Below are 25,354 nucleotides of genomic sequence, written 5' to 3' on the forward strand. Positions count from 1 at the left end.
GTAAACGATGCATTACACATCATCCGGCTACTACATTACAATATGCCATTGGAGTACCAAAATTTGGCATGTTTGACTATGGTGGAGAAGATCATCCCCGGTTTCCCTTGCCCTTCCCGGTGCCACCGTCGTCCTTCTCGAGAAAGTACCGGTCGAAGACACAGTTGGGATCGATACGGATCTACTCATCGTCGGAGTTGTTCTTCCTGTTGTTGTCCTCCTTCCCCTCCTTTGGTGGTAGTCCGGCCATGGCACGGATCACCAAATTCTGCTCTCAAACGAGGGCGCGCGTGAAATCCGGCCATGTTTGAATGAATTTCGCCTGGTTAGTTTGAATTGTTGTCAAAATATATGCGGCTGCGTTGGATGTCGTCCTCCCGCATCCGTGTCCACGAACTGGTCTCTCCCAGTTCGTGGATGAATGCGGGATAAAATTTGCGAGTTGCCAGAAGAGGAGGAAGTCATCCGCGTCCAAATTATGAAGAAGCGCCAACGAAGGAACACGCGTGTCCCTTCCAGATTGGAGGCGCTTGCACCACCTCCTCCCGTGGCTCCTGCTCAGCAGCGTGGGGTGACCATGACCTGACACCCACCGCGTCGGCCATCTCTGATGCCATGGACGACCAGCTCCACCGCTGGCCCACCATGCGCGGGTTCCACGCGGCGATGGGTGGCTCCTCCAGCATCTTCAGAAATATTGTTTTGTTTTTAGATCAACACGAAAGGCTCCCCGGCTCGATTAAACTAAGAAAAATGAGGGAGGAAATATGGTTTCCGGTATAAACTTGTGGTGCATAGTCTTTTTTCTTTTTGACAGAATTGTGGTACATATTCTTTACTGAATAACCTTTGGCATGGAAATTCTTGTCCACGAGGCACACAAAGAACCATACAACTCCCGTGTACCGCCGGACAGTCTCACAGACACGACAAGGAAAAGAAATGAATCACAGCCCACGGTCACGGGTCGAGATCCAAAAGGAAAGTTCAATACAGATACAAGCGCTCATATACACACGTATACACTCACCCTTATGAACGCACATACACACACCCTATCCTTATGAGCACCTTCGAAAGACTGAGTCGGTATATCATCTTGAGATTTACGAAGTCACCGTAGGCGCCTCGTCGTCGATGGGAACGTCTCCTCTCACTAAATGCGCATCGCTAGAAATCCTGAAATAAATCCAGGAATAAATGCGAGCACCAGGATTTGAACCCTGGTGGGCTGGGGATATGAAAGTGCGTTATATCAACTAGAGGGGGTGAATAGGCGATTTTTATGAATTCTTCACTGAAGAATTTCAGGGTGAGAAAATTCCTGAGTGAAGAACTACTTGCAGCGGAATAAGTATTCAGAAGTAAACCTAACAGAGCATGAGCATGGTCTTCATTAAGAAATGTAAACAAGCACAGAGTACAGAAAGCGTAAACACAGGATAAGACAAACGGACTGAAGAAATTGAACTAAGGAAATAGAGAAAGTCTTCAAACAGTTATGAACAAGCACACAACACAGATAAGAGGAAATGGAAGGGTTGAGGAAATAGAACCAGTAAGCTCGGTGAAGACAATGATTTGGTAGACCAGTTCCAACTGTTGTCTCAGTTGTACGTCTGGTTGGAGCGGCTGAGTATTTATACTCGAGGACACACAGTCCCGGACACCCAGTCAAGGACACTTAGTCCAAAACACCAAGTTCTCACCGTATTCCCCTTGAGCTAAGGTCACACAGATCTCGCCCAATTACTCATGGTAAGTCTTCAGATGACTTCCAAACCTTCACAGACTCAGTCACTCGGCTATCCACAATTTCCTCTTGGATGCTCTAGACCATGACGCCTAACCGTCTGGAAGATGCACAGTCTTCGAAGGTAACAAGCGTCGGATCCACGCAGGATCAATCTCTTCAGTGATGCTCAATCACTTGGGGTTTGTAGGTGTTTGAGTTTGGGTTTTCCTCACTTGATGATTTCCACTCAAAGTCCTCGGAGGATGGGATGCTCTCAAATGACAAGTGTCAGTTTCTCTCGGAGTAGCCAACCAGCTAGTGGTTATAGGGGGCGGCTATTTATAGCCTAGGGAGCAGCCCGACATGATAAGACATAAATGCCCTTCAATGATATGACCGTTAGGTGGGTAGATATTTTGGGACAACTGGCACATAGCACAGCAACGGTCGGAATTTTGAGTATCAAATCCTCAGGGCTATCATGTTCCTCACCGTGTAACCAATCCGCACTGGCGAATTCCTAACTCCTCAGTCAGAACAAATTACTCAAAGACCAGAAGAACTTCGTCTCTGTCACTGAAGAAATTGACCGAACTGTATGAGATTTCCAATGGCTTCACTCGAAGGGATTGATAGGTGTAGGATTTTGAGTTGAGCATCACATGGAAAATTTTTCTTAGTATTTCCTCGACCCCTTTAACAGTACGGTGTTTCCTATGACTCAAGAAAAAGAAAATAAAACTATGAAAACAAAAGTCTTCATACTTCATGTTCCTCAAATGAATACCAAGTCTTCAGGATTACATCAATTTCTTCACTTTCAAAGTCTTCAGAAATACAAAGTCTTCAGTTGAAGAACTTCATTTTTTGGGGTCGACTTTCTCTGTAAATATCAAACTCCTCATATACTTATAGACCTGTGTACACTCACAAACGCGTGAGTCCCTTAACCTATAAGTCTTCAGTACACCAAAATCACTAAGGGGCACTAGATGCACTTACAATCTCTCCCTTTTTGGTGATTGATGACAATATAGGTTAAGTTTTCAACGGGGATAAATATATGAAGTGTAAATACTGATATTGAGGAATTTGATTGCAAGATATAGAGGAACTCCCCCTGAAGATGTGCATAGTGAGGAATTTGCTTTTAAAGCAATGCACACTTTGAAGAGTAGAATTATGGAGATCTTCCCCTATATCTTGTAATTCATACCGCATTTAACATATAATATGAAGAATTTGAAATGCATGATGAAATATGGTGACTGATGTAATTCAGCATGCATGCATTAACATTAATGAGGAATAAACATGCAGAAAAACTCAGGCAAAATATTAGACCACCATAAAGTTTAAGGTTACAACTCGATCCAGCAAAGTCTTTGAAAGAATGAGAGTTGTAACTTTAAAAAAATGACCATATAGGTAGACCCGCTTGAAGACTCAAATTTATCCCCCTTTGTCATCGAATGACCAAAAGGATCGAAAATAAGGACTAACGCCCCTGAAGAATATCAAATTGATGGAGGAGCGCCAGCGTTGTTGGGGCCGTTTGTCATTGTAGGGCCAGCCGCAGTGTCGTCTAAGTCTTCATACTCGTCGATGTCGCGGGATGAAGAATAGGAGCTGGCCACCAAGGTAGGAACTTTGACCTTCTTGAATTTCTTCGGTGGAGGTGCAGACCAGTAAAAGTTCTCCTTGAGACCCATTTGCTTCAGATTTTCTTCACCATACAGACGTGATAAGACAGCCCAGGTGCGACCGAAAACTTCATGGAGGTAGTAATGGTTTTTCTTTACTGCATTATGTTTAGCAGTCATGTTGTGAAGAATTGAACCAAACTGACGCTTAACACATTTATTATTACGATCCACCTTCTGGTGAAGACTAAGAAGTAGCTCACGGTCAGTCATCACCCTGGGAGCTGTGGCTTGAGGATTTGACTTGGATGCATTTGCAGCAGAGTCATGAGTGGCAGAGTCATCATTGGTGGAATAAGATGCAGTTTTGTGAAACTGACCATCCAATGGACGAATGCCTTCATCAATGACAACATGTGCCTTCCCTTTTTCATCAGTTGAGGTATAAGTCTGCTTGAGGACTTCAATCGGGGGCAGGTAGCTGAGCTGATTCTGAAAACCAACCTTGTAGTTGAGTGAAGACCTTGTTCTGAGAAATCTCATAATCCAAGGAGCATAAGGCTTCAACTCAAACGGAGAGAGTGCAACATTTGTCAGAATCCTCATGAAGAAATCATATTAATTGACAGGAATGCTATGAATGATATTGAATAGCAGATTATTCATGATGCCAACTATTTCCTCATCAGATGAGTCGTGGCATTTGATAGGATTCATTGTACTCGTCAGAATGCGATAGACTGTTCTGGGCACATAGAGTAAGTCTTTCACGAGGAATTTGGTCCTTGGGGCTTGGCCGGGCTTCAGAGGCTTCATTAGAACTTGCATGTAATGAGCAATGAGTTTAGGTTCTTGGTACAGGCAGCGAGCTCCTTCACTGGGTGAACTGATGGGGAGGGATTTTCTTCAGGGATTTTTTACGATACATTATACTGCCGACTTTAACGAGAATCAGTCTTGATTTTAGCCCAAGGACATTCTGGTAATTTTAGGTAGTTCTTTCACATGTTATAGATTCTAATATAATAATGGTTCTAATTTATCCATACGCATATGAATACGTCTATCATGTGCGTCGCATGACTCCCTAGTCCTTGGCCACGACGACGCCGCACAAACAATTTCTTCACAATCCTACGCCGCATATCTGACTCCACCAGGCAACCGGCCGCCTGCCTCCGCCAGCTTCCCTTGCTACCCGTGTGATGGCAACACGTCCTGCCGCGTCGAGGAGTGCCGCGAGCTCAATCACGGCGTGCTTGCTTGGCCCCGTACTTCCTGCCATGAATCTTCTGCCGATGCGTTTGGCCGAGAGACGCGCGTTATGAAGCAGCCAGGGAACCAAGTGAAAGTATCGCGGTGCTCCCAGCTCAAAACGCACATTGAGAAAAAATGTTTTTAAATTTTCAAAAAAAGAAAAGAAAAATGTGAATGTTCACAATGAATGTGACTACAACCCCTAAAATTTTCAGATCCATACTCGAAACGCATATTGAGAAATAAAGATGTGAAATCTAGTATGAATAGTGTAAAAGGACAAAAGCAACATTGACACTATTCATATCTAGAATTACAAAAGCAGCATTGACACTATTCACATCTGGAATTACAAAAGCAGCATTTACACTATTCACATCTGACAACACTAGCGTGCTGTCACTTGCCTTCCCCTGCCTCGCGACCGTCGGGATTGCGGCATGGTCGCCCTTGTGTCTCTAACACCGTCCGGTTCCAGTGCACAAACACCATGGTTGCAGCATCCCCCACGTCACCGGCTCCGGCTGCCACCATCGTCGACTAGCACCGCCGTGTTGCAGCACAAAATCTAAGCAACAAAACCTCCCAATGTAGTTGAAGCAAAAAAGAAAACAGTTCCATCCAAAATTAACACCGGATCCGACAAATGATGACCGTGGTGGTAGCAATCGCCACTGCTGGTTCCGGCAAACGGTGACTACAGTCCCAACATTTGTGGCCGCCTCCTAACCTAGGGACACTGAATCATCGGCGAACCCACCACCCAAGACGACGCCACTGAGGCCGGCTTGTCCCAGAGGAAATCCCGATCTGAAGGAAGGAGGAAAACAAGCCCAACAGAAAAACCTGTGGGATTTGATGTGAACAATAGCTGACCAAGACAAGTAGGGGGAAGAAGCAGCCAGAGCCATCCTAGACACGACGGAGGACTGCAACCGCCGCCGAGAATGGGTGGTCGGACCCTAGTTGAAGCCACCCAGCTCTCCTGGCCGACCGTGCACACACTCAGGCCGAGGCATCCAATGGCCCTCATGCCCCAGATCTATGCGATTTGAAGCCCAAGCACTGCCCACCCGTTGATGTTCACCGGGTCAGCCACCCCGTCACCAGGAATGAACTCTGCTGCACTAGATAGACAACAGGAGCGCGCCACCCTTGCAACCGCAAGCAACACTCGAAGGAGGCCCCACCGCCGCCGCCGCCCTCAGGAGCCCGAGAGGCGAGCCTGGCAACCCTCTCAAGCGACGACGAGGTGGGCGAAGGAAAGGAGAGGTGTGGCGGAGACTGGACTAGTCGCAAAAATGCTAGTTGTACGAATAGTTACGGGGCTTTACAAACTCCTTCCAATTTACTAAACGTTCATCCCCCTGATTTTCATAGGGTGGGTCCGCTTCCACAACTAACCCCAATCATTAATGGCCACGTTGAATCAGCCCCCATAACACCCCGTAATCCTTCGTACGTGTAGCATTATTGGACTAGTCGCCACCCGAGTAGCCCCAGGGGAGCGACGCGGGGGCGAAAGGCCATCTTGATGCAACTATTATTTGTATTTAAAAAGATCCATATTTTGAATTGGTCGAGTAGGGCTTCCGTGGCTATATTGTAACTTCATAGGGAGTTTTTTTTTTGTGCGGAAAACTTCACGGGGAGTTGAAGTGGATGGGGCCAAAATTGAAGCCATTAAGAGTTGGCTGGCTAGAGTATTCTTGGGTGGACTGAGTTTTATCGACGTTTTGTCAAAGAATTCTGATAAAAATCATGTAAATCAAACATGGCCCTCCGAATCCGACATTATTCATTGATGCTAGCACATGTGTGTATTCATTCGACTTCTTTGTTTTTTTGGCAAAACTAAATCAATGAAAAACACTCATCTTCAACATCACAGATTGAGCACGTGCCTAGGATAGTTTGATGGTGTTTTACGAATCAATCAAGTTCTAAGCTATTACACGTACGGAATTTACATTTATTAAACGGAGGGGCACGTGCGGAGTTAAGTTAACCCATTATAAACATCGTGTACCTCTATCCACCTACGGCGGCTAGGCGGTCGCCGTATCCAAAGCAGCAGCACGCCGCGGCGACGTTCGCCGTGGACCAGCGGATATACATGCATGCATCCGGGCGTCGTGACACGTACGGTCAAATCGTACCGCCGGCTGGCTGGTTCATCCACTACTAGGTAGCTAGGAGAGGAGAGCCCGTGGCCTATCCATGCGCGCCGGCGGTCCACCCTGACCCTGTGGAATACTAGGACCTGGGTTCGCTCCATTCCATGTGTGCGTTCTTATCCACGTCGTCTTTGACTGTCAATACAGCACGGCCACCACGTGGAATCCATCCATCCTAGGGAAGGATCTCAGTGCCTCCTCAGTCCATCCCATGTGGACTGCTTATCCAAACCCGACTATATATACGTATACCCCTGCGTACCGGCGTACGGACCCACACACCGCAATCGCATTGCTCACTCACTCATCTCCTACGTCTCCTTCAGGCTACTCTAGTCTCGTACGTACGAGTGGTGGGTGCTCGATCAGAGAAGAGGAGAGGGAATGGGGACGGCGGCGGCCTTGGCGCTAGCGATCGTCGTGTCGCTGCTGTGCTGGACGGCGGCGCACGCGTCGCACGTCGTCTACCCGGAGCTCCAGTCGCTGGAGGCCAAGGAGGTCGCCACGGAGCTGCGCACCGGCTACCACTTCCAGCCCCCCAAGCACTGGATCAATGGTGCCTACGTATTTTCTTTCCATCTATCTACGTCTGCGTGTTTGTGGAGCACTTTTTTGTGTTACTCATTCCTCGTCTCCTTTGTTTGCATGGCATTGACCTACTTCCCTTCACATGACGACGCAACAACCAATCAGATCCCAATGGTACGTAACGTACGTGTAGTAACTAACTAACTTAGAGTGGATATTTGCTTGCATGGCATGTATCTAAACCTAGCTTACGTGCGTGCGGATGGATGCAGGGCCAATGTACTACAAAGGGCTGTACCACCTCTTCTACCAGTACAACCCCAAGGGCGCCGTGTGGGGGAACATCATCTGGGCGCACTCCGTCTCCACCGACCTCATTCACTGGGTGGCGCTGGAGCCTGCGATCTACCCGACCATGCCCTTCGACGTCAACGGCTGCTGGTCGGGCTCCGCCACACTGCTGCCCAACGGCGTCCCCGTCATCATGTACACCGGCATCGACCCCCACAAGAACCAGGTGCAGAACGTCGCGTACCCGGCCAACCTCTCCGACCCATACCTCCGGCAGTGGGTCAAGCCCGATTACAATCCAATCATCAGCCCCGACCACGGCATCAACGCAAGCGCTTTCCGTGATCCCACGACAGCGTGGTACGGACCCGACGGGTATGTACATTTTATTTTCATCCTCCGAACAAATTTTCTTCACAAGTTGGCTCAGAGCTTGGGGGGAGGGGGGCGGTGCCCCCCCCCCCCCCCCCCCCCACCCACCCTCCAAACTATATATTGTGCTCTGATTATGCATAAAGAATATATGTTGTACCTGATATATGTGCAGACACTGGAGGTTGGTGGTGGGCACCAAGGAGAACATGAGGGGGATCGCGGTGTTGTACCGGAGCCGAGACTTCAAGAAGTGGGTCAAGGCGCGCCACTCATTGCACGCGGGACTCACAGGAATGTGGGAGTGCCCTGACTTCTTCCCTGTGGCGGTAGCCGGAGGCAGTCGTAACCACCAGAGTGGTGTGGACACCGTGGAGTTGCACGACCGTGTTGTGGCCAAGGAGGTCAAGTACGTGCTCAAGGTGAGTCTAGAACTGACACGATACGATTACTACACAATTGGCACATACGACCACGACAAGGAGAGGTACACCCCCGACCACGCCTTCCTGGACAATGACTACGACCTCCGCTACGACTATGGTGACTTCTACGCCTCCAAGTCCTTCTTCGACCCGACCAAGAAACGACGTGTTCTCTGGGGCTGGGCCAATGAGTCTGACACCGTTACCGACGACCACCACAAGGGCTGGGCCGGCATCCAGGTCACTGGAACTAGCTACGCTTGCACATGAACAAAATTACTTTTCCTAGTATGTTTTCCACCGTACGTGCTGAGAGCCTGAGATCGAGACGTATTGTTGTTGCTGATTTTCTCAGGCGATACCAAGGAAGATCTTCCTATCGCGAAGCGGGAGACAGCTGATCCAATGGCCAGTGGAGGAGGTCAAGTCGCTGCGCTCAAAGCACGTAAATGTCAGCAACAAGGCCGTCAAGGGCGGCGAGTACTTCGAGATCACCGGCTTCAAATCCGTGCAGTCAGACGTGGAGGCGGCGTTCGCCATCAGGGACCTGGACAAAGCGGAGAAGTTCGACCTGGCGTGGCGGACCGACGCACAGGGGCTATGCAAGAAGTTCAACTCGCACGTCAAGGGCGGCGTTGGGCCGTTCGGGCTCTGGCTGCTGGCCTCCGACGACCTCGAGGAGAGGACAGCCGTCTTCTTCAGGGTGTTCAAGACCAACGACACCAATTACGCCATCCTCATGTGTAATGACCCGACAAGGTAAGTCACATTACATGGTAGTATAAAACTTGCAATGTTGGATTATCCGTGCATCCAGATCCAACAGTAATTCCCAATGGTCACTATCAAATAGGTCATCGTACGAGTCACAGATCTACAGGCCGAGCTTCGCCGGCTTTGTCAACGTCGACATAGCCAAGACCAAGAAGATCGCCCTCAGAACATTGGTATATGTATATATGTAACCACATGATCAGTGTATGCTCTGGAGTGGATTAAACCGTTGCAAGAGGGGTCTAAGGCATGTCGCGAACTTCATTTCAGATTGACCATTCTGTGGTGGAGAGCTTCGGGGCCGGCGGAAAGACGTGCATCCTGACGAGGGTTTACCCGAGGAAAGCCATCGGCGACGACGCGCACCTCTTCGTCTTCAACAACGGTGAGTCGGACATCAAGGTCACCAACCTGCACGCGTGGGAGATGAAGACCCCCACGATGAACAAGCTGCTGGAGCAGTAGCAGCAGCCTGGACGATCGAGGAGTAGAAGTAGCCTAGCCGTAGCTAGCCAGCTTATTAGTTTAAATGAGATGGATTAATTAGGAGAGGCTGAAGTTAAAAATGTAGTTGTACACTTGCTGCCCACGGAAACATGGGAATGAATGAATAAAGGTTTTGGTGGATGAGTCCATTTTCGTCTTGAAGAATTGCAGATCAGTTTATGTCCCTTTTTGTTCGACAAGCTGCTGCTGAACTTCCAGTTAAATATCTCCAAGAGATTTCTAGCTTGTTTTGACATGCACATTTTCTAAGGTGTTATTTTGATGTAGATGAAAAAGGCACACAACTAGTGTTATTTAATTGTCAGTTAAGAAAAATAAATGTTTGTTCTTCTCATCCTGGCTGCAAGCTGAGATGTAACTAAACAGCAATAGGTTGAAATTTGTGAGAGCAACTGTAACGTAAAATTTCTGCGGAGTATGTGGTTTGGTACATGACGGCTCGAGCTATATATATGTAGGTTGAACATCATCAATTATTAGTGCTACTTACATGAGCATAACCCTTGATAATATTGTACAAGCATGATAATATCCTCAGTTGAGAAAAAGGTGCTCAAGCAGCGTGGATGCATGCTAACATATTATTTGAGTTCAAGGAAGACCGGATTTAGTAAGGGAGGGCCGCAACATCAATGCCTTCAACAAGGAAAAAGGGTGCCTGTAGGCGCCGTCATTGACGACTCCAGCCTCAGTCGGAGCACGGCTTTTGGCAGCAGTCTCCCCCTCCCAAACCCATGGCCCTGCCATCCCATCCAGCCTACCACCTCCGCGACACGTGAGCATCGTGCCACATCTCGCCCTTGATAAGTATCCGACGTATCTATATTTTTTGCATGTCTCATGCAAGTATCTTATTTTTTATGTAAACTTTGATATTTATTTGGACTAACCTACTAATAATTATAAGACAATCACAATTTCTTGTTTTCCCTTATGTGTGTAGGAACTTCATGGAAATTCAATGAACTATGAAAAAACTTCAAGGTCCGGTAAAATTTGGAGTTACAACATATCTGTCCATGCAAGTCTAATTCTTAAAGATCATCACTTGCTTACCATGGTAGATTATGAACGTTCGGGATTGATAAATTATGAACGTTCGGGATTTGACCATGGTAGATTGAACGTTTATATGGTGATTTTAGTTGACGCGAGGATGACAAGCTTAGTTAGCAAGCACGGCAATTTTTTTGACAAAAAATAAACTGAGAGTCGATTTATCATGCTTATGAACTAAACTTACTGTGGTCAACAAATATTAATTGTCAAAAAGATATTCCCATGTTCTTTTTGTTGGGCCTGCCCACTGATCTCGGTGGGTCCCACGGCGCAGGAACCCCCACGTGATCATCCTCCCGTGGCTCCCTCGGAGAGCATCCCCCACCCCACCAGATCAGCTCGCCGTCCGGCATCCCCTTCCTCCTCCTCCGGTGGACCGCGCTGCCGTGGGCGCGGAGCGAAGGCCTCCGCTCGATCCGTCCCGCGGGTGAGGAACCCCCGTCTTTCTTTTCTTGGAGCTGATTTTAAGCCGGTTCTTGCTCGCCGCCGCTCAACGATCTCTGCTGGTTTCCTTGCAGAGCACCGATCGCGCTTTGATTCCCGGCCGTTTTGTTGGAGGCCAAGCGGAGGGGAGGGGGGCGAAGCGAGCAAGGAAGTAGCCTGGAGGTGGGGTGAGATGGGGAAGCAGAGGAACCAAGGTCTGCTGCCTCCGCCTGCGCCTTTCTCTTCCAGATTTCTTCTTTTCAGATGGCCTCTTTGCGATTTGCGAAATCTTTCCTCGTAGCGTTCGAGAGCTCACTGATCCCATTCCCACCCAAGTCAGCTTAAACTAGTACTCCGTACTAGTAGCATGTTGAACAGTAAAACAGAGATCTCCTGACATTGGTGGTGGTACTAGTTAACTGTAGGAGTATGATTTGTTTATGCTAAGCACACCTTTCAGCCAAAGTACTTGGCCGAGGGCACAGAAAAAATTAAGGTTTAGCGGCGAACGAACCTGCTGCTCTCCTAAATGAGCTAAATTGCAATCATCAAAGTTTTCTCCGCCAACCAGGCGCGTCTTCAACTTCGATTGACGAACTGCTGTGAACAAATCTTGCAGAAAATTCTAGATTTTTACAATCGAGGTTCTTCAAATTCGCACGCTAAAATACATGGGATGTTTGTGATTGGATGCATGAAAGTAATGTTAATGCATTTGTCATTAACAGTAATTCCACCGTTTAATATGTTACCACGTGTATTAAGTGAAGAGAGTTCATCATGGCCGGTGCTTTAAGTCGGAGAGGCTCTCAATGCAAAGGCGAAAATAGCAGTTAATTAAGGAAAGATAGTTGTTTCGTTGATATGATATTAGTATCCCCATTCTTAAACAGGGGTTAGTTGAAAATCCAGTAGTCAGCTTATACTAGTGTTGAACTTACAGATTACTAAATTTGTGGAATGTGTTGAATTTCTTCAATGTCATCTGCACGTGGTTTCATTTTTATTGATAGACCAACATGGTCTCGTTTTGACTTACAAATACATAACCATCAGCATACCTTTTTTCCATACTGCTTTTTCATGGTTTCTCTGGTCATTTACGTGTGCAGATTGATCCAGTGAAACTGAGGAAACTTGGGCCAGCGTTTAAGAAGAATGGGCCTGTAACTGCTGGCACTTCTTCTACTGCAAGGTCTGCAATTTTCATACCCTTGCTACTTATTTTACTATCTTTATATGGATATTTACTTAGATGGTAATCTTGCAAAATAGTTTAAACAGCAATTTTCCAGTATGAGCTATCTGATTGAAGTACCTCTATTCAGTATTTCTTAATTCAACAATTTCATTCAGATTTATGATACTGTTCGTCTAGCATTGTAGATTTATTTTTACATGACCAGACTACCTTCAGCCAAACAATGTTGTATATATTCAGTAGTATAAATCATCGGTCTGTTCTGTGTCATCTTAAGAGAGTACTGAAGAGCTAGATTATTTCAGAGCTCAAATTTTATTCTTTTTTGCACGGTTAAGATGAATTACGCGAAGCGATGTTACATTAAAGTGTAACTGCAGTGCCTTTCTTATCTTCCAGCACTCTACAGTGATGGTGCTGCTGCAATTGCACTAGTCAATGGGGTGAAAGCTAAGAACCTTGGCCTTCAAGTTATTGCAAGGATAAAATTTGAGCTGAAGGTAGTCTGGTCTTGCCTTACATGCCTTGTCATTATTCATTGCTGGTGAAACAAATGTTGTTTGAAAATTTTCGACCCATTATTCTTGTTAATGAAGACTTGTGCAAACATTATCCTTTCCTGTGTCTCAAAACTGTGAACCTAGCTAATATCATCCAATGATCTTTTTCTGTAGGATTCGATGTTATTTTTTCTCTTTTCTTGTTATTTTGCATTACAATGAGTTTTTTGAATTAACACTCATTACAACTTCAAGCGCTTGTACTATTTACAACAGCTCCAGCTCCAGCTCTTGCTATCCTAAAGGTTATATCAAATTCAGGTCTCAAGATTCACAAATAGCCTCATTCTAGTGGATACGATCAAGAAAGCGACAGTTTGGTCACACTTGGATCCGGTAAAGCCATTTTTGTTCGATCTTTAGCAACGTCGCCGTTACTTTTTAACTCAACACATGGAGATGCTAATTGACCCGAGCTATGTGAAAAAAATCCATAATTGAGGAAGAACTCTAATTCTTACTACTACTCGAGCTTCTCGACCTCTTGTGAAATCTATTCATTTAGCAATATACAGAAGGAAATGATAGCTTCATTTTCAATCAAGATATACTAAATGGATATGTAGGAATCAAAGCAACCGCTAGAGCTCTGGATTCAGAGTTATTTGAATTTGCACATTAAAATATATATGACGGGTTATATGAAAATAATCTTACTGCATTTGTCTTCGATAGTACATTCATTGTTTTTTTACCACATGTACTAAAAAAGAGAGTTCATGGCCGGTGCTCCAAGTTAAAGAGCCATTCATGTTATAATAGCTACATAAATGTTCAAATATCTCGATTCTTAAAAAGGGTAGGTGACTTTGGTTATTTTTATTATCCTTGCTACTTGTTTCTTTTCCCTTAGGGGTGAAATGTCTGATGGATGGATATAGCTTCAGCTTGTTTTTATTCCTGCACCATTCTTCATTAATCATTGCTCACGCAATTTTACTATTTCAGGCCACAAAATGACTGTAATAGATTTCATAGATCTGAGTGATCATGATATTATTGACTTGAGCAGCAGCGATGACGAGACTGTTCAGGAGGATCATATTGCAACTCAGCACCGGGCGGCGTCGCTTGATAGGCAGACTATGCATGTCGTAGCTGGTGAAGGAATCCAAGATGTGCAGGCTGTGTTTGTTGCAGCTAGTGAAGGAAGGCAAGATCTGCAGGTTGTGTTTGCTGCCGCTAGTGAAGGAAGACAAGAGTCTGCTGATTGCAGACATGCTTTGGAAGCCACCACATCGTCCTTGGTTACGGAAAAAGAACCTCTTCTTGTAGCTAGTGAAGGAAGCCAAGATGTGCAAGTTGTGCTTGTTGCAGCTCGTGAAGGAAGCCAAGATGTGCAGGCTGCTAGTGAAGGAAGCCAAGATGTGAAGGTTGTGCTTGTTGCAGCTACTGAAGGAAGTCAAGAAGCTGCTGACTCTGGAAATGGTTTGGAAGCTACAGCGTCGCCTTTGGTTACTGAAAAAGCACCTCTTGATATGGCTGAATCGCACAACTGTCCTCGCACTCCCACATCAGCGCCATTCCCCAGTATATTCCTCTATCCCTTTCTCAGTACAGTTGTGTGTTTATCTTGCAAACAGTCCATATCATGCAAACATTGCAACAAATTATTATTATTTGAAGTTAACAGCACCCTTCCCAGAAAAAAAAAATTAACATTCACCTTCTGCATGCCCGACTTCTACAGTTCTGAAGGCTCCGACCTTTGAAGGTGGCGATGCAAAGATGGTAAGAGGGAAGGTGAAGCGTCCCAGGAAGAACTACCACACCGGTACTCCTAGGACAAGTCCTAGGTTTGAACTGAAGCCTGAATGTCGGAACGGGCCTCTGGAAGAGCTGCCAGCCGAGGCACTGACCTCTGAAGGTGGCGACGCGGAGCTGGTGAGAGAGAAGATGCAACATCCTGGGAAGGATTACCATACCGGCACTCCTGGGACAAGTCCTAGGTTTGAACCGAAGCGTGAATGTCATAACGGGTCTGTGGAAGAGCTGCCAGCCGAGGCTCTGACCTCTGAAGGTGGCGATGCGGAGTTGGTGAGAGGGAAGGTGAAACGTCCTAAGAAGAACTACCATACCGGCACTCCTCGGACAAGTCCTAGGTTTGAACCAAAGCATGAATATCATAACGGGCCTGTGGAAGAGCTGCCGGCCGAGGCACGGACCTCTGAAGTTGGCGACGCGGAGCTGGTGAGAGGGAAGCTGAAACATCCTAGGAAGAACTACCCTGCTGGCACTCCTAGGACAAGTCCTAGGTTTGAGCCGAAGCGTGAATGTCATAACGGGTCTGCGGAAGAAATGCCAGCCAAGGTTCTGACCTCTGAAGGTGGTGATGCTGAGCTGGTGAGAGGGGAAGTGAAACATTCTAGGAAGAACTACCATACCGGCACTCCTCGGACAAGTCCTAGGTTTGAAACAAAGCGTGAATGTCGTAACGGGCCTGTGGAAGAGCTGCCAGCTGAGGCTCTGACCTCTGATGGTGCTGATGCAGAGCTGGTGAGGGGCAAGGTGAAACATGCTAGGAAGGACTACCATACTGGCATTCCTAGGACAAGTCCTAGGTTTCAACTGAAGCATGAACGTCGCAAGGGGCCCGTGGAAGAACCGGCAGCCAATCACAAGAGGTTCCGCACACTAGAAGAATTAATTGCCTCTCCTGACAATGCAGAATCTGCGAAGGCCCCGTCTACTGACTCTCTGAACTAAGGTAGTCGACTGAATATGATCCCCATGAAACTTTCGAACTGTTGTTTCTCTAGATTGTCTCATGCATGTTTACTGAACCACCATTGTTGCATTTGTAGTGTGGCCGGAGCTCACGTTGCCCCATGTGCTGTGAAGGCTGAACAACATCAGTAGTACTTGAAGAATGCTGTTCCTTGGGAGTTGAGAAACAACATCAGGCTGCAAGCTGAGATGCAAGTGTGCACTAATCATGTAACCAACCAGCAATAGGTTGAAAATTGTGAGCAACTGCTGTGTGAAATTTGTGAAAAACTCTGTTTTTTATTTGGAGGCTGGAACTATATTTAGTTGTGTTCACAGGGGAATTTACAACTGTGAATGTTGAACAACGTCGGTTAGTGCTACTTACTGGAAGTAATTTCTTTTTGGCGAGGGTACTTGCTCGAAGTTCCGAGCCGGAGCATATACTCTTATAATTTGTGAGCAACTGTAAGCATAATAATATTGCAGAGACATATTGTCTGAAATCGTCTCATATTTTTCAAATACTAGTTCAGAACACTAAAACTGTATAACTGATGATATTCAGGACAGGACAGGGGTGTTGTTGATATGGTTGGTTCAGAAACACAGATATAACACACCAGGATTTATTTGAATCGTGAACGCTAACTTTTGGAGCATGTTTAGAACTACAAAGTCCAGGTTGCTCAGAAGGAGAAAAAAACAAGCACACACAAGACTTGATGCTAACTGTGAAGAGTAAATTGTAGACATGCCAGCTGCATGTAACGAAAACGGAAAGAGAGCAGGCAATAGTTAGTGAGCGCGAAGAACTTCATTTTCTTTAACTTGTTCTTGTTAAGTGAACAACCGAGAGATATTTGAAAAACAAGGGGAAAATGTTTTGCGCTGTTAGAAAAGATGTTGTAGGTGTCCGTAGCAGGAGGTGGGTCGACGTCGGAGCCGTCGGAGGACGAGGAGGAGATGACGATGTAGCCGTGCAAGCACCGGACGATGCGGACATTTCAGTTTCTAGAACACATGGCAGAAAAATGGATTTGAGAATCTAGTATGAGATGTCCGGATGCAGTTGTGTTAATTTAAAGAGTGTCCGGTCACTGCCCGCGGACACGTCCGGACGCATGCGCGGACGTTTAAGGGGTCATATTTGTCATATACGGCTGTAGATGCTCTAACTATGGAGAGAAAATTGTAGACATACCACCTGCATGTAACAAAAATGGAAAGAGACAATAGTTAGTGAGCGTGAACAACTTCTTTTTCTTTAACTTGACAAGATCAAGTGAACAACTCAGAGATATTTGAGAAAAAAGGGGAAATGTTTCACGCTGTTAGAAAAGATGTTAAATGCAGGATTTTCTCCTACAAATTTGACTAGTCTTTTTATAGGGTGGGGAATTTGACTACTCGATCTAATATCCTTTGGTTTAAGCCTTTAAGGACTCATTCAATTTGGAGGAAATCAAAACGTAGGAATTAAAAGTAGTACGGAAATTTGGTAGGATCCTAAAAAAATTTCTTGCCTTGTTTCTACGCAAAAAGAAGAGCTTTGAGTGGACGCGTCGTTTCCTCTGAAAACATGAGAAATGAATAGTATTTTTATAAAATTCATGTACATGTACCCTACAAACCGGATGCATCTCTAGAAAATTCTGCTACGGAATCCTTGCTCCTATGTTTTTTCTATGAAAATCCTTCATACTAAATGAGGCCTAAAATCTGTTTTTTTTAGAAAAGAATGATTATTCCTTTTGGGAAAAGGCTATGAGTAGCTATCCTTTTTTAAAAGGTCGAGTTAGAAGTTCAATTTTTCTTATTATTATTATCGAGACACACATTTCAATTTCTAGAACACATGGCAGAAAAATATAGCACTAGGTAGATGTATGGAAGTACTAGTTAGAAAGAAGCTGATGGTAATGGAGTACAAGCATGATCGATATTTTCCAGTTGAGCAACAAAATGCCATCTTATTTGAATTTTGAAAGGGCCTGAGGGTGTGGGAGTAGCATGCACTAGTAAGATGGATGCATTTGGACTATACTAGTACAGTACAAAAGAACAATCTGGGTCATACATACGTACGAGTATAAATTAAAGAGATTGGATCAATCTTTTCCCTTGTCTCACACGCCACACAGACAGCAGTCTACTCGGAGTGGGTAAAGCTGCGTGCTAGTAGTACTGCTCTGGGAACTGACCACTCAAAGTAGTAGTACCCCTCACCTTCCCCATGGGATCGGTGGCTAGTGCTGTGCTGCACGTACGTAAAGGACTGGGCCTGCAAAGCATTTTACGTACTAGCTTTCTGTTTCAAACCTGACCCTGCAATGAGTGCTGTGAACTGCTGGTGCTTGTCTCGTTCCCATCTCCGGCATCACACGGCCATTGAAATCTCGGCCCGGCGAGGCGATGCACACACCCTACTCGCTACTTGGTGCCGTTCGTCGGGAAGAATCACCAAGCCAAACGACGTCCGAATGCCATGGGTTTTTTCACAACCCTATGCCGCCGCCACGTGAAAAATGCTTTGTCGGCCACCGCTTCCCCCTCCGGCTGTCAAAGTGTGGCGGGTGGTCTTCCCGGAGGAGCAGCACCTTTGTCCGGAGCCTGTGGCTGACGACAGAGGGGTGGTCGGCGGTGGTTTGTCATAACTTTTGCATGGTGGTGATTCATATGGCCGATGGGGTGTCATAGGGGGTTTCGGGATTTTATCGCCTCTCTGAATTGTGCGTGCATCCACCATGCCAAAACGTGGGGGACGCCAATTTGTTGATAAAGGATCTCGCGGCCACACGAATCTTCCACCCTGTGCGCAAAATTGGGAGGGGCAACAAAAAATTGGCTCGGATCCAAAATTTTGACAGTTATCCAAATGCATGCCCCGTCCATGGGTAAAGCCCAAATTTTGGTAAGTAACTTCGGGCTGCCATTAGTCTCGTTGCCTTGTTTCTGTTTTTAATAAATTTATTTATGATTGTGTTCATTCAAGAAAGCAAAGGCCAAGGGTTTCTTCCCGGACTTGGCCTTTCTCGTACCGTCATGCTCCCAATGCGGCTGCAAGGGCCAATCTTCCAGATGGAGGCGGGCCGCATTGTCAGAGTGTGCCATGCTCTTCTTCTTGGAGGAGCGGCACCGGGCGGAGGTTGTCGTCTAGGGCGGTGACTACGACATGGTGACGTTCCCTATGGTCCGATGGGGCGTCATAGGTGATGTGGGCATTTATGGGCCCTTCTGGATTGTGTGTGCGCCCGTCATACCAAAACGTGGGCGAATTCACAAAAGAAGGATGTCGTGACCGCGTGAATCACACTTGTTGGGCGCAAAATCAGCATGGGCAACTGAAAAAGCAAGCGTTTTCACTCTCCACTAGCTTCTTCTGGATGTTGTAGTACTAATTGTGAAGAGGAATTCCAGTGTAGTTTCTTTTCGTACCGACGGTTTAAAATTTCAACGAAATTTTGCGTATTTCAGTTCAGTCCAGAATACTTGCAAACCTGAAATTTCGAGCCAAATTCAAACTAAAATTTTAAATTAGGTTAAAAATCATTAGTAATTTTTGAATTTTGAAACTCAAAATCCGAAATAAGTCCCGAATTTCTGATTTTTTTTACATATTTTGGTGATGTCCGATTTTTTTCCGTTTCTGGAATAAAAAACCTTACCGACATGGCCTTTTGGGCTGGTCCATCCGTAGTTACGCTCGGGGTACCCCGTAGTTACCGAAGAGCATTGCGCGCTTTTTCATTTAAGAGAGAAGATAGAACATTTACAAGATGATTACACAGCGCAAAGAGCGCAGTCCACAGGACCAATCTATAGCTTTGCTACGTTACATCTCTCGCTAGTCCACCTATCTTGGCTCTAATCCACAGTTGGAATTCATCTTGGATACTACGGGCCACTACATGCGGCATAAGAGTTATCCAAATGCATGCCTCACCCATCGCTAAAGCCAACAATTTGGTAAGGTAACTTCCGGCTGCCATTAGTCTCATTGACTTGTTTTCTATTTTAATAAATTTATGATTGTGTTCATTCGAGAAAGCAAAGGCCAAGGGTTTCTTCCCCGGGCCCGGCACTTCTCGTGCCCCATCATGCTCGCAATGCGGCTGCGGGGTCCAATCTCCAAGATGATGGTGGGCCCCATTGTCAAAGTGTGCCATGCTCTTCTTCTTGGAGGAGCGGCACCGGGCGGAGGTCGTCGTCTGGGGCGGTAACTACGACATGATGGCGATCCCTATGGCCTGATGGGGCGTCATAGGTGATGTGGGCATTTACGGGCCCTTCTGGATTGTGTGTGCACCCGTTATATCAAAACATGGGTAAATTTACAAAAAAGGGATGTCGTGGCCACGTGAATCACGCTCATGGGCGCAAAATCAGCAGGAGCAACCGAAAAAGCAAGGGTTTTCACTCTACGCTAGCTGACATACTTCTGTTATGAATGGAACAAAAGAAACAACTGGTTTGGATCCAATTTTTTTATAGAAGGAACCCATCCATATGAGATCGTGAAAATTTGCTTTCGATGGGAGTCGAACCCCGGTTCTCAAAGGAACACCAATGTGTCCTTACCACTGGGCTAGAGCCCTAAATTTTTTGGGAGTTACCCAAATGCGTGCCATGCCTATCAGTCAACTCCAATATTTTGGCAGGGTAACTCTCCGCTGCCATTGAGTTTGTAAGTAGATTGTTTTGGTGTCGACGACTTGTTTCTATTTTAATATAGAAAGATTACTTTGCCAGGAAATGATATTTTTTGCTCACAAAGGTCATTCATATAATAAAAAGAATTATGATCACGTGTGGTAGTAGAAGTTACTAGCTGAACAGAGCATTTTACTGTGCAGGGGAAAAAAGGTTCCATCAGATAGCAATGGTATACACAAAATGCATGCATTTCTTACATGAGATTGAGCTCTACTCTTGACTTGAGATAGAATGCGTCCGAACAAGCCGCTGCATGTGTCTCCGGACATTTAGTGAGGTCCGTTTTCATCAAGTTTGACGCATCATACCATTTGCATCAATAATAGTACTGAAAAGCCATGAGAAAAACAAAGACATATAGGGATTGACTATTCGTCACCCTGGGTGAGGAATAGTTATTCTTCACCCCCTCTATTTTACCATCAATGCACCGTAATTTTACGTTGCGTAAGTTCTGTCTTATTTCTGACGTAAAAAGAGACCGTAAGAAAATATATAATCGTCATAAAAAATATTTTATGTTATGTAAAATTACAAACGTAAAAACATAGTGTAAAATACACATAAATTGCAAATTTTCTAGTCTTATGACCTATATTTTTATTTTCTTATGCCAAATTTTACGTAATGAATCAATATGAAAATAACTATTTGAATTTGAAACATAATTTAATTATGAAATAATCGTAAGATTACCTCAGGTGAAGAATAATTTATTATGCACCCTGGGTGATGAATAGTAACTATATATATATATATATATTAGCAATCAAACGCTTGCGTGAAACAAATTGATTTTTTTTAAATCACACTCTGTAATATAAAAAGATATATGTTGCTTGATGTCCCCATGAAAGAGCAACTTCGGGAAGTCCATGCGGGAGCATGTGGAGTTGATAGCCTTGACCGAGAGTGTCGGTTGTGTGGGGAAGTCGTCTTTGATGACCGAGGCGGACTTCTCGACACTTGTCACCCCCGATAGCGGTAGGCTATGCGCCATAGCCTGCACTCACATTAAATGTGTGGACGAAAACGTGACCTCACACGGCCTCTGTGAAAGTTGTCTACACGCGAGGCAGGTGTGTTGAGGAGGCCCGTGTTCGTGACACCTAGCACCGTCCCAAAACGTCACTGCTGACGTTTTGGTAGATCAAGTTTAACCAGGGTATTTTAAATTGACAGTAAACCTACACAAAGGTCCGCATGCCGCCACGTAATTAGCTCCTTCTGGGATGTTGTAGTATTAATTGTGAAGAGGAATTCCAGTGTAGTTTCTTCTCGCACCGAGGATTCAAATTTTCAACAAAATCTCGCATATTTCAGTGGAGTCTGAAATACTTGCAACCCTGAAATTTCAAGCCAAATTCAAACTAAAATTTAAATTCGTTTTAAAATCAATAAAAAAATGTTGACCTTTGAAACTCAAAATCCAAAATAACTTTTGAATTTTCAAAATTTTACATATTTTTATGACGTCCAAATTTTTTCCGTTTCTGAAGTAAAAAGCCTTACCGACGTGGCTTTTTGGGCTGGTCCATTTGTAATTACGCTCGGGGTACCCCGCTTTTAAATATGCCGACATGCATCGGGCGGAAAATCAAAAGGGGCAGCTAAAAAAAGCAAGCGTTTTCATGCTCCACTAGCTGACGTAGTCTTCTGCTATCAATAAAACCAAAAAATAAATCAAAAATCAGTGAGTCGGATCTAAAATTTTGGGAGTTATACAAACGCATGCCATGCCCATCAGTCAATACCAATAGTTTGTTAGAGTAAACATATGCCCAGCAGATGTTTACTCTTATAGTGTCGATGACTTGCTTTTATTTTAATATAGAAAGATTGTTTTGTTAGAAAATGGTTTTTTTTGCCAACAAAGCGCATTCATATAAAAGAAGAATTGTGGCCATGTGTAGTAAAAGTTACTAGTTTTTTTGGGGGCAAACTCCAGCCCTCAGAGAGGGCTTAACACTTTATTATTAGCAATCTAAGGAGTGTACATACATAAGTTTCCCCCTTAGGAAGGAGATGGCTTGAAAAGACCTTTTGGAATTACATCTAGAACCTTTGCTGCAAAGAAAAGTAGAGCTAGAGGAGGCTTTCTTAGCAAGATTATGAGCCATAAGACTTTTGCTCCTTGCAATGTGCTCAATCATGTAAGAATGAAGAGTGAAGACAAGATCAAAGAAATCAACAAAGCATGTCGTATGCTCCAATGTCCAGGATGCCAAATCAAATCCTTGGCCTCCGGAACTTGTACCGAGGTCCTGCAATCAGAGGAAAAAAGAAACAGTGTTCCAGTTCAAAGCATTGACGACTGCAGCCGCTAGAACTAGAAGAAGTCCCATTGATTTGCTTGTGCCTGCAAAACTGAACAAACTTTCATAGCAGACGCTTGAACAAATATGGAATGGTTGCTTGATCCATTCCTTAGGAAGACTCTGAGAGAAGCTTCATCAACATTGGCTAGGTATCATGCATGTTGAATATTCAAATTCATACATAGAGAAGAGTTGACAGTCCCGCAAAAAAAGAAGAAGGGAGATTGTTTGACAGAAGGCCTCCTTTCTTCCTTGCTATGCTCCAGTAAACCCGCATTAAGCGTCGCTTTGGTGTCATGGATAACATTTCTTGACATGAGATTGAGCTCTGCTCTTGACTTGAGATAGATAGATTGCAACAGATGCAAATGAAATGCTTGCAAGTTGGAATGACATAACACCGGAAGAAGATATCCTCCGATTAGCACCAAGCTTAATATCCTCCGATTTAGGTAAGTACCCTACAATGATTTAGGACTACCATCAAAGATGAACTGCATCCCCTAATTATAACATGACCCAAATACTTAGTTTAAGCTGGAACACCAAAATACTAAGCAACCACGAACTGCCTTGAGTGCTGGAGCTAATCACACCAATGCGTCGGACCAAGGGGAGAGCTTGTCGATGCGGATGTGCAGAGGCACTTCCATGGACGCAGCCCCATCCCCTGCTGCTGCTGGCACCAGGTACATTGGCGGCACCATCAGGAACGTGGGCTCGCCCGCGGCGACCACGGCGCCGGGCGACGAGCTGCTCCTCATGTGCATGTCCACCAGCACCATGTCCTCCTTGCCGCAGTTCGCCGCCTCGAGGTTGACCCACATCTTGCACGCGAACCGGGGCCGCGTCGCCGCGCTGGCCCTGGCGCACACCACGGACACGGCGGTCACGCCGGCGCCGAGCGCGCCCACGGTGAGGAGGAACACGCGGTTGTCGTCGTCGCCGAGGAGCACGAGCCGCGGCGTTGAGACCGGGAGCCGGAGCTGGCTGGCCTTGCCGTACTGCAGGGCGCGCACCGGCACCGAGTGGACGGTGTGGAGGTGGCCGGCGAGCGCCTGCGGCGCGCCGACGTAGCCGCAGCCGGGCTCGGTGCAGCGGCAGGGCGCGTGCGGGCACGCGGTCTGGTGGTCGGCGACCTCGTGGTAGGTGACGTACCTCGTGCAGCCGGGGTTGGGGCACTCGATCCTGGTGGAGGAGACGACGGCGTCGAGCGCGGGGCAGGGGTCGAAGAAGCCGCCCCCGTCGACGCACACCTTGCACTGGCCGCAGGGCAGCTGGGCGACGCAGCCGCCGCAGGCCAGGTGCCCGGCTTTGCACTGCAGCAGCAGGAGAGGAGCACAAATCGAATCTTGAGGAAGGAAAGAATCGAGCTTTCACCAGCGCCAATCGAGGAAAGAAAGAGCGGAACCTGGAAGACGGGGGGCTTGAAGGGGAGGGTGCAGAGGTGGCAGTGGAGCAGGCGCTTGTCGATCCTCACGGCGAGCTCCTCTCTCGGGCTGTACGGCGCCGCCGCCGCCGCCGCCGCGACGACGGGGCTCCCTTCCCCTCCTCCGGCGACGAGCTCTTGCTTCACGCGGGCGTCGGGCAGGTCCAGGCGCGGCTTCTTGGCGCTCTCCTCGTCGGCCTGGTCCGGCGAAGCCCTGCTCCTCCCCTCGGCGGCGGCGCCCTGCATCCTGGCTGGCTGGACTTTGGGGAAAGAAAACCTTTCTAGCAGGAGATGGGAGAGAGAGAGAGAAGTGGAGAGGTCCAAGAACAAAAGTTCCACACTGTTCCAAGTAGACTAAAAATGCTTTCCTTCCTTCCTCATTGACCGGTCCTGGATAGCATTAACCTAGTGGAGTACCAGTACCTTGCCAATGCTCTTCATGATAAACGAGCCAAATCGAGTACCTTGCCAATGCTCTTCATGATATACGAGCCAAATTGTGGGTCACCACTGTGGTTTCCATTCCCAAACGAGTATATGGTATAGATATAAGCCGTGTTCTTAATCAATTTCATTATTAAAAAAACCCACCCCTTTCCAAGGGCAAGCATGGTCACAGTACGCCGTACTGAGGAGATCTTTGTGCGGCGTGGCACTGTTGCCGTGCCCGCTGTCGGTGTCAAAACCGGCGGATCTCGGGTAGGGGGTCCCGAACTGTGCGTCTAGGCCGGATGGTAACAGGAGGCGAGGGACACGAAGTTTTACCCAGGTTCGGGCCCTCTCGATGGAGGTAAAACCCTACGTCCTGCTTGATTAATATTGATGATATGGGTAGTACAAGAGTAGATCTACCACGAGATCAGAGAGGCTAAACCCTAGAAGCTAGCCTATGGTATGATTGTTGATGTGTATGTTGTCCTACGGACTAAAACCCTCCGGTTTATATAGACACCGGATAGGGTTAGGGTTACATAGAGTCGGTTACAATGGTAGGAGATCTGAACATCCGTATCGCCAAGCTTGCCTTCCACGCCAAGGAAAGTCCCTTCCGGACACGGGACGGAGTCTTCAATCTTGTATCTTCATAGTCCAGGAGTCCGGCTGAAGGTATAGTTCGGCTATCCGAACACCCCCTAATCCAGGACTCCCTCAGTAGCCCCTGAACCAGGCTTCAATGACGACGAGTCCGGCTCGCAAATTGTCTTCGGCATTGCAAGGCGGGTTCCTCCTCCA

General features: G+C 46.4%; 3 protein-coding genes across 6 annotated transcripts; 2 read left to right on the plus strand and 1 right to left on the minus strand.

The window, feature by feature from the left end:
• The first annotated feature begins 7,100 nt into the window (after positions 1-7,100).
• On the plus strand, positions 7,101-9,845 carry LOC125547611 (beta-fructofuranosidase, insoluble isoenzyme 3-like). The gene is made up of 7 exons (XM_048711431.1): positions 7,101-7,368; positions 7,506-7,514; positions 7,613-8,006; positions 8,179-8,668; positions 8,784-9,187; positions 9,282-9,375; positions 9,473-9,845. The coding sequence occupies exons 1-7, from the start codon at positions 7,197-7,199 to the stop codon at positions 9,665-9,667; spliced, it is 1,758 nt and encodes a 585-aa protein (XP_048567388.1). The 5' UTR covers positions 7,101-7,196; the 3' UTR covers positions 9,668-9,845.
• A 1,176-nt stretch (positions 9,846-11,021) lies between these two features.
• LOC125542385 lies at positions 11,022-16,002 on the plus strand. 4 transcript variants are annotated; one of them, XM_048705410.1, is made up of 8 exons: positions 11,177-11,195; positions 11,287-11,406; positions 12,304-12,386; positions 12,792-12,892; positions 13,214-13,288; positions 13,901-14,482; positions 14,643-15,659; positions 15,757-16,002. In XM_048705410.1, the coding sequence occupies exons 6-7, from the start codon at positions 13,909-13,911 to the stop codon at positions 15,656-15,658; spliced, it is 1,590 nt and encodes a 529-aa protein (XP_048561367.1). In that variant the 5' UTR covers positions 11,177-11,195; positions 11,287-11,406; positions 12,304-12,386; positions 12,792-12,892; positions 13,214-13,288; positions 13,901-13,908; the 3' UTR covers position 15,659; positions 15,757-16,002. The 4 variants fall into 4 exon arrangements, with proteins under 4 accessions (XP_048561366.1, XP_048561367.1, XP_048561369.1 ...); XM_048705412.1 differs by lacking the exon at positions 13,214-13,288; XM_048705411.1 differs by lacking the exon at positions 12,792-12,892.
• A 7,043-nt stretch (positions 16,003-23,045) lies between these two features.
• Positions 23,046-24,484, minus strand: LOC125547612 (E3 ubiquitin-protein ligase SINA-like 3). The gene is made up of 2 exons (XM_048711432.1): positions 24,104-24,484; positions 23,046-24,011 (listed from the first exon to the last, which is right to left on the minus strand). Exons 1-2 carry the CDS (start codon positions 24,365-24,367, stop codon positions 23,283-23,285), a joined length of 993 nt encoding a protein of 330 aa, XP_048567389.1. The 5' UTR covers positions 24,368-24,484; the 3' UTR covers positions 23,046-23,282.
• Between the last annotated feature and the right edge of the window lie 870 nt (positions 24,485-25,354).

Source organism: Triticum urartu, chromosome 3 (assembly GCF_003073215.2).
Source record: "Triticum urartu cultivar G1812 chromosome 3, Tu2.1, whole genome shotgun sequence".
Lineage (NCBI taxonomy): Eukaryota > Viridiplantae > Streptophyta > Magnoliopsida > Poales > Poaceae > Triticum > Triticum urartu.